Source organism: Nyctibius grandis, chromosome 19 (genome assembly GCF_013368605.1).
Source record: "Nyctibius grandis isolate bNycGra1 chromosome 19, bNycGra1.pri, whole genome shotgun sequence".
Lineage (NCBI taxonomy): Eukaryota > Metazoa > Chordata > Aves > Nyctibiiformes > Nyctibiidae > Nyctibius > Nyctibius grandis.
In genome coordinates, this window is record NC_090676.1 from 8,580,842 (window position 1) to 8,589,755 (window position 8,914).

Below are 8,914 nucleotides of genomic sequence, written 5' to 3' on the forward strand. Positions count from 1 at the left end.
TATCCAGAATTTGAACTGAATTGTTTCCTTGGGAGTAGTTAACTATAGTCCTAATTTTGTTTGGATTTTCTGATTAATATATTAGGACCCTTTGAAAATACATGCATAGATATAAATTTTTCTTCACACTTCACATTAGTGTATGAGGTTTGCCCTAAAATTCTCACTGTTAAGCATTTGTGTAGACTTAAACACAAAAAGGGCTAACACTCAGGAGAGTAGTAATAAAATTTTTTTTGCATTAGCAATCAGTAGCAAAAAGAGTTAGAACCAAATTCGTCGTTACCCCCCGTGCACCGTACAATCATCAATATCCAGTACAAACTGAATGCAGAACTCTGCCGTTCCAGTTTGGTGGTGCTTTAGATCACTTCTGTGTCAGTATGAATGTCAGGAACATGCAAGACAATTCTTATTGTATCTTAAGCAGTATCACTACAGATAACAAAAGAAAATGTGTAATTTGGCCTCATATATTTTTCTCTTTATTAAAGCAGATACTGAGTTGCATTGACTTTTATTCTGGTCACAGCTAATGAAACATTGCTTGAAAACTACCTAGTATGAGAGTAACTTCATATTTTCATACACATCCACAACAATGACAGTTGTTCTAGCAATGAAATTGTAAAAGCAAACATTCTGCACAAAGCTTTTTTCAAGTTGTCATTTTGATATCTGAAGGCTATTGCAGAATTTCGATGAGGAAAAAACCATATTGTTATCAAATGTGATCAAGTCTCCTGCCCAATAACCCTTTGGTCCCTGTGTGGAATTTAGGTGATTTTATTTGATAGATGAGAAACAATTAGTATAGAAACAAGTGTAAATTTTCCTGCATCTTCCAAGAGTCAGTAACGGAAGGCAGTGGGAAAAGTGTGAAAGCAACACCACGCAATGTCAGAGCTGCACGGGGCCGTACAAGCTTTGGGCACACAAGCAGAGAGTACTAATTTCTATTAATATGTAGAAGAACTACTAACAAAATTATAATTGTATTTTTAACTATTTTGTTTTAAAATAATATATAGGATTCTTTCTGCAGAACTAAGCAAAACTGAATTCAAACACCTAGCAAATGATAAAACAGTGCTAGATGCTTTGGAAAGAGGATGTCAGTGCTAGGGATTTGATCTTACAGACATTTCTACATAGGCAGAAACTCTGTTATTTTAGTAGTAATGAGAAAGACCCGTGTGAATCAGTCAATGTCATAAATAATTTGAAAGGGAAAAAAAAAAAAAAGCCGAAACAAAATGCTGTTCATAAACTTCCATGAAATTCAAAACAGACTGCTGGAGTTCGTGCCTGAACTCTGCATGGTTTGCCTGCGTACAGACTGCAGAGTCTTCCCGCAAGCTGTACCGAGTCACTTTAGGAGAAGCTCAAGAGACCCTGTCGGAAGACAACCGAGACGTACCAAGTACTGCTTTCAGTCAACAGAATCTTGTTTGTAATGAGAAACTGTATCAATATTTGGAGCTGAGCCACTGTTTGGACAGGGATTTTCCAATTCCCCCACTGTGATTAGAAAAGGTATTTGGAATCTTTTGTCTACTTTAGTGCTTGGAGTTTTCTCAGATTCATTTCCAAACTACTTTTTCCAGACTATTTTTTTCTAGGACATGTTTTAATTACAGGGGCTTTTTCATACGCTTGTTTATAAAGCAGGGTATTTCATGACCTCCATGCATTTAATAGCGTTACAAAGCTCCTAAAATGTAAGTTATGTAGGTAGTACAAGACTAAGAATGAAGCATTCAGGAATTCTTTTTTCAACTCTTTCACGGATTCCTTCTGAGACTAGTGTAAAATTGGTACATCCATGTCCTCGATTTTCCTGTCTGTAATTGCATCTTTCTGACAAAAACTCATTGCTGCATGTTTCCTCCTGAATGAGAAATCTGTAATCCTAATTAAGAGATAGATACACTGGAATACAGCAGTAATTTAAACATCATTCTTTAAATTGCAGCAACACCGCCCTGGCTCTCCTGAACTGTGGCAGGCAAAGTTTAAGGACGGGGGATTAGCTCATTCATGCCCGATAGAGCTCTATCTCCAAAACTGGACTATTATTTAAACAAATATAAATACCTTTAGTACATCTTATCTTTCAATCTACCCTGCCTTCCAGCCCCCACAAACTGAACTTCTGTTGGAAGCTTTGTCATTTAGAAAGAAAGAAACAAAGAAATGTATCTGAGGACATCTTCAGTCCTCCAGCAATTCCACCCTCAGCAGCACCCAGTTCTGACTGGGAGCACTGCTTGAAAGTTTGGGTAACATTACATGGCCTACAGCAGAACAAGAAAATAGGATCTAACGATGTGGATAAGTTTCGTAACTAGAAGAATAGTAGAATAAACAGCCACAGGAGGCTGGAGTAATCATCGTCACGAGGGACAGTCAAGACAAGATCTAACGTCTATCTTGCGTGCAAGAACTTGAGTCATGCTGGTGCAGGAGCTAGCTCACCCAAGAAAATCTATTCTTAGGGTCTCATAAAAACAACTTAACTGCACTGTACAAAATAAAAAGCGAACGGGAGAAATCTGTATCAGGACTAACACTTCACTGCTTACTATGGCACAGCTCCTAGCAGGAGCTACAGAGGCACTGCCGGAGCAGGGAATTTCAGTGAGAGCTCTGGGAGATTCAGCCGCGGGAGGCTATGATCGCAAGTGTCAAAAAAAAGTAAACAGTTCTTCCAGGAGAAAACATGCTTTGCTTAAAGAAACACCAGAAATAAGCAACAAATTGAAGATCTGTCCTTCTGCGATCTGTTTGTATTGGAATGTATAGCGGCAAATTCAAGTCCACTGTCATTACAGTGAAAACCCCTTCTGTGTTCAGCTGTCAAACACAGCATAGACGATTAAGGAATTTATTTTCTGGGGCACTGGGAATCTGGATCTAAAAACTTAATGCTTAAATTTGGCTGAACAGGAAAATGGAAAATGCTGAGTAAGACCCGATCATTTGCCCAACTCCCTCCCCGTAACCAGCCTGAGACTGTTAACTTCTTACAGCCCTCGACACAGCAGCAGCCAGCGGGGAAGGAACACAGCCTGCGAGCCCTGCAAGGCCGGCTTGTGCCATGGGCAGGCAGAGCCTTAGTTCTCTTTGACATAAAATGATGGTCTGCTGCAAACTTCCTCCTCCTCTGCCACCCCCCCCTTCTCTGTCGCTTGCCCCCAGCAAACACACATGCACACAGAAACAAACCCCTCTCATCAGAGAAACTCTGTCTACAGTTGTTAGAAAAATGTCTCAAGAGAAAAGATAAAAGTTGTTGTTAATATGCCTCTCACCTGGCCGGGTTTCATGAGAGCTTCCTGAGCAATGACCGAAATTACCGACATCCAACAGAAATGCTACTTTCTCATGTTTATTCCTGTAAACTACAAACATAAGAAATGCTGAATCATAACTTAGAGAATAGAAACTCTGTAAAGACAAAACCAAACAAACAAAAACTCATTTCAAGCTTCCTCCCTTCCTTTTTCTTCCTCCCTCCCACTTCATAATTGGTGTTACTTTGCCAAAGATTGGTCATGGTTTGGATAGCACATCTCGCTCTACACGTTCAGAACAGCAAGAAGTGCAAAAAAAACCCCAACACAAACACCTCCTCCCCAAACAACACCCAAGCAGCAGCTAAAGCAAGTGATTAGAGGAAATAAAATGAGGCAACAAGAACTGGCTAAAGCTTCCAGCTCTGCTCTTTGCTGGGTTTCTCTTGGGGTTTTTATTTTTGTGATTTTTTTTTCCTTTCTCTGAGTCACAGAGAAAGTCAAAAGCCCAATAAAAATCCTGATCCCTGATCAGAGCATTGAGCCAGATTCAGACAGAATTTCAACCCTGTGTTTAATCTACCTTTAAATGTGCCTTCAAAATAAAACAAGCTACTTTTTTTAACCTAGTCATAAAGTTTATTAAAATTGTTCATTAATGCTTCAAATGTAGCAAGAATGCATAGATCCCAAAATATACATATGTATTTTCTTATAGAAATAGATTATTCTTTATAATAAAAAAACCTGTAGGAACATCTTTAACAGATTACTCAATTCATGACTGACAGTTACACGAGATTGCATCATGTACACAGCATTCCCAGCCATGCTTAAAGGATTGCATCACTTTGCCCTTGCTCTCCTCTCGCTCTTTTAAATAACCCCAGCGCCCAGCAGCCTGCAGAGCCCGCCCGGGGCCGGGGCCGCCGGCCCCCCCCGACCCCCCCGCGCGGGCCCCCGCGCCGCCCCGCTGACAGCCCCCGGCCCCCGCTGAGGTCCCCGCGCCGCGGCGGGGCCATCCGCCATGTAAATAAAGACCAAAAAAAAAAACAAAAACAAAAAAAACAAACCAAAAATAAAAACTTAAAACCAAAACAAAACCAACCCGCGCCCCGGGCTCTCCCCTCGCCCCGGCCCGAGGGCAGCGCGGAGCAGGGCCGGCTCCGCTCGCCCCGCCGCCCGGCCGGGGGTCAGCAGCGAGGCGAGGAGGCGAGCAGGGGCTCGGGCAGCTGTTTGAACAAGTTCCTGAGGGTGCTCAGCTCCCGGGAGAGCTGCTCCACCTTCTTCTGCAGCCGCTCGTTCTCGGCCGTCAGTTCCAAGACTTTGTGCTGCGTCTCCAGGTTGCGCATTTTCGCTTTGTCGCGGCTCTTGCGCACCGCGATGTTGTTCCTCTCCCGGCGGAGCTTGTACTCGTCGCTGTGCTTGTCCACGCACTTCTTGGGCTTGTTCTTGCCCGCCGGGGGGGCGGAGTAGCCCCCGCCAGCGGCGGCGGACTTGGAGGACTCGGAGGGGTTGGGGGTGCCGGGGGGGCTGGAGGAGGACGAGGTGGACAGGTTCCCGCTGCTGCCGCTCGGCACCGACTGGTAGCCCAGGTAGGAGCGCACGGTGCTGCCGTAGGGTGAGGACATGCCCCCCGGTCCCGGCCCGGCTCCCCCTTCTTCCTTACGGGGCCCTTTGCAAGAGTCCAGGGTCTCGAAGACCGGCTCCACTTTGGTTTCCACGATCTGGGGCGGGAAGCAGCCCGGCAGCCCCCCCGGCTTGTGGCTCTGGCTGGCGCAGGGGTGGCTGTGCCGGGCGAGGCTGATGTAGGTGTAGTCGGGCTTCTTGCTCCCGCCGCTGCCTTTATAGTCCTCGGCGAAGAGATCGGAAAGGAAATCTTGGCCGCCGCCGCTGCTGCAGGGAGGCTCAAAGTTGCCCCCTGGTGCTGCTGCGGGAGGCGGCGGCTGCGCCGGCGGCTGGGATGCTAAGGGGTCCAGGTAGGGGCTGAAGTCGATGGCTCTCTCGTGGTCCCCGACGGTGAGCTCGGTCATGGAGCGGCCCCCGGCCGCCCGCGGGTGCAGCTTGTTGAGAGCAGCCAGACAGTCCGCCTCGTAATAGAAATTAGCCACTTCCATGGATTTAAAGGCGGGCGGCTGGATGGGGAGGCATGCTGCGTCCCAGGCCACCAGGCGTTGCATGAAAGCAAAGGGGGATGCGGGGAGGAGAAGACGACGCAGGGGGGGCCCCCCCGGCAGAGGATCGAGCTGCCGCCGTCGGGGTGGGGGGGCTCCGGACCCTGCCTCAGTCTCTGGCGCTGGGCACGGCCCCCGGCTGCGCTGCCCAAGCCGGGCTGGATCAGTTCCTGCGGGGCGGCGGGGCTTCACCGCTCCGGGTGCTGCGGCGGGAGCTGGCGCCTCTCCTCCGGACCATCTGGTTCTGGGTCCCGTGTCCTAAAGTCTCTGACTTAGGAAAGTTCCTTTCCTCAGTTATTTATAGGGGCGGTGGATCCCATAGCAACAGCCGCGTCACCGCCTGGCCGCCTGCCACTCTGCACGCTCGGGAGCTGCTGGCCCCGGCCCCGGAGGAGGCACCCGCGGCGGGTGTGCCGGTGCGGTGCCCCGCCGGGCCGGCCGCCAGAAAACCGGGGCTTTGCCGGGCAGGGGAGCGGGCTGCGGGGCCCCGCAGGTGAGGGAGGGTCGGGGCTGGCCGGGGGGGTCCGGCAGGGATGGCAGCGGGCACCGCTCCGCCCCCGGGGGGCTGCGGGGACACGCGTGTGCCGGGGCGCTGCTGCTGCCCCCGTGCCAGCGTGGGCTCCGTCATTCGCACCTGCGTGGGGTTTGGTGCTCGGGGCTGACAGTGCAGGTGGGCGCAGATCCCGCCTGGGCCCCGTTTCACCCGTGGGGAAATCGAGGCAGGAGGGATTTTTCCAAGTCCTTTTGCCAAGGCAGGGGAAAAGCTGCAAATAGAAGACAGATCCCGTTATTCTGCGTCCAGTGCTTGCTTAAGTAAACCCCACTGGCAGGCAGGACTGTCCATACGGACGTGCACAGAGCCGCTTTACAGCAGTGAGCAGAGACCCGAGGGGAGCTGGAGCAGGGCACGGCGCTGCTCCGGGCTTCCTTCTCATGGCTGCGGGCAGCCAGAGAGTCGAGCAAGCCCAGAGCTCCCCTCCGCAGCTCTTCATGCAGGGATGGTGGCCTTAAAGTTTGTCTTGGTGTATTTACTTTACGTGCTATGGTGCAACTGTCAGGGTACACAAGCGATAGGCAATCAGTGCGCTGAAGCCAAAGGGGACCGTACGTAACATGGTTTGGAAGGAAAGTGAGGTACGTGCGTAGAAACGTGGAATCCAAATGTTTTTAGAATCACGGGGTGAGTTTGGGAAGGAAGACTGAATCTTGATGTCCGTTTTAATTAAAGACACCCACCTTGGGAATCAAACTTATATTTTCACTCTCTTACTCCCACATTTACCTGTCTACAAGCTGGTGATTCATCCCCAGAATAAAGGACATTAATTTAAAACAAAACATATAATTAAAGGAAGTAGGAGTGTCCTTCGCCTCAGTAAAGAAGACCTAGCACTGCAGGGAAAATGACACTGCCTCTTAGAATAATGTGAAGCAATCCTGCGGTGTGGGAAATATTGTAACGTTAAGCCAGAGGAACAGGTATTGCATTATACGATTCAAACAGTCAACTGTTCATAATGTTCAAACCTCAGGACTTTGAAAAGAGGAAGAATTCAAGAATCAGCCAGTGGATCATCGGATTTTTTCTTTCTTTTATTTTTTTTTTCATTTGCTTTCTCTTCTCAACTTTTAAAAGGATTTTTTTCTTTCCCTAACAAAAGTACCCTAACAGGTTTTCAGGCTTCAAATATTTCTAGTTCCATCTTTATCTACCAAGTTAATCTTTGGTGAATGCACCAGAGATTAAATTGGAGCTGGGCCTGGCCAGAGAGCTGGGTCTGGAGGTTGTAGTTGGAGCCCATACCTTCATAAATACAAACATCTGTATTGGGTGCAAATACTGGCAAGTTGCAGTGAGCCAGGGCTTGTTCTTCTGGCTGTTTACTCCCTCATTCTGCGTCTTTATCCTGCATTCTGATCTGGCAGTTACATCCAGTGGCTGCCCTAACTGGCCCTTGCAACTGAACTCTGAAAATCGGTCTCGTGTGCTTCCTACCTCCAAAACGTCTCAGGGACCCACAAGCAGAAGGTTTCCTGCCGTGGTGGCCTGCTGAAATGCATGGTTGGTCTTTCTTGGCATTACCCTGACAGGTCTCCAGCTTGCCAGGGCCGTTGGCTAAAATTGAACACTAGAACTGGTTGGTAAATTTCCTGGGTGATTTTTCAAGATATTTTTGGAGATCTAAATTTGCTTTCTTCAAATTTCTGCCCTATTCTCTGCTGCTCTGCAGCAGAAAGTTGTGCTCCTGCCCCGGCTGATCTTCCCTAACCAAATAAAACGTCTGTGCAACTGTCATGTGAAACAGATTATATCAGGGATGGTGTGGCCCACAGCTCCTTTCCAGGCCAGTGCTGACTAATCCCGTAGTCACCAAGATCACACGTCAGCTGGGGTGGTAATTGAGGTTGGATGCCCAGCTTGTCCCCTCCTTCCCTTCTCCCCCCTCACCTCCCTGCTGTACCTGGATCTCTTTAAACTTCCTCCAGCTCACCTCAAATCCCAACATCCACTCTCATGGAGCCAACGTCCGTTCTCAGCTTCTCATGGGAACCTTGTTGGCGGGACTAACCACTTTACCCTAGCATTCGGCAAGCAGGTTTGGAGCTAACTCTAGTCTCTTTTAAATGGTTTCTGCACTTGTCATAACAAATGCAGGGCCAGAAATGGGGTTTTTGAAATGGGAACAGGTGCAGAGCAAGGCTCGCACCACAGAGGGTTGGGTGGAGGTCTGGGCACACCGAGCTCTGTCCCTGCGAGTGCCATGGCTTGGCCTGGACAGATGTGCAGAGGCTGCTAATAATTGTCCTGGAAAACCTCCTCAGAGAGATGCTTTAGATAGGAAAAGAGATGCAGGCACTCGTGGGGAAGAGATCCAGGCACTGGTCTCGCTCTGTGAAACACCCAACGGCAGCAGCCCTTCTGCAGTGTGTCTCACAACAGCAATTTTCAGAAGAAAGGCAGCACTTCTCTAAAAAGCACCTTCTTTCTAGCGATTTCATTTCTTTTTTCCAGAACTAGTCAGCTGAGGAAGGAGACAGCATAACTTACAAATTGCTTAGTAAGAACATCAACATTTTTGAGCAGAAAAAAAATTTCTGATGCAATAGAATCCAGATTCCTCTACATTCACGTGTGGAACAATATAGATACTGGGAGGGTAACAGAAGGATCCCAGAACAGTGAAAAGGTGGAGGCAGGAATCTCATCCTCACTCTTCATTTCTGTCATGAATTAAATTCTGCTCTCCAATTTCCCTTTTGTACTGTAGAAGCCACAACTTTCCAGCTCCAGGCTCAAACCTACAATAAAGCATTACAGAGGCATTTTCTTCCTGGAAATTGTCATCTTTTCCAGGATTTCTTGCAAGCTCTCCAGTTCATGTGCTCCAGGTCTACAGCAGCTGTCCCTGGAAGGACACCAGCTTTGGGGAGATGCTATTAGTT

At 48.2% G+C, this 8,914-nt stretch overlaps 1 protein-coding gene across 3 annotated transcripts; it reads right to left on the reverse strand.

Annotated features, from left to right (window-relative positions):
* Nucleotides 1–462: 462 nt before the first annotated feature.
* Nucleotides 463–5,728, reverse strand: CEBPB (CCAAT enhancer binding protein beta). Of its 3 annotated transcripts, none has more exons than XM_068416329.1 (3): nt 4,405–5,728; nt 3,315–3,404; nt 463–1,395 (listed from the first exon to the last, which is right to left on the reverse strand). In XM_068416329.1, exon 1 carries the CDS (start codon nt 5,474–5,476, stop codon nt 4,490–4,492), a length of 987 nt encoding a protein of 328 aa, XP_068272430.1. In that variant the 5' UTR covers nt 5,477–5,728; the 3' UTR covers nt 463–1,395; nt 3,315–3,404; nt 4,405–4,489. The 3 variants fall into 3 exon arrangements, with proteins under 3 accessions (XP_068272430.1, XP_068272429.1, XP_068272428.1); XM_068416328.1 differs by having other exon boundaries at nt 463–1,912; XM_068416327.1 differs by having other exon boundaries at nt 463–3,404.
* Between the last annotated feature and the right edge of the window lie 3,186 nt (nt 5,729–8,914).

What these genes read in the sequence shown, in the direction of transcription:
- CEBPB (XM_068416329.1), bottom strand. Translation starts at nt 5,476, where the DNA reads ATGCAACGCCTGGTGGCCTGGGACGCAGCATGCCTCCCCATCCAGCCG.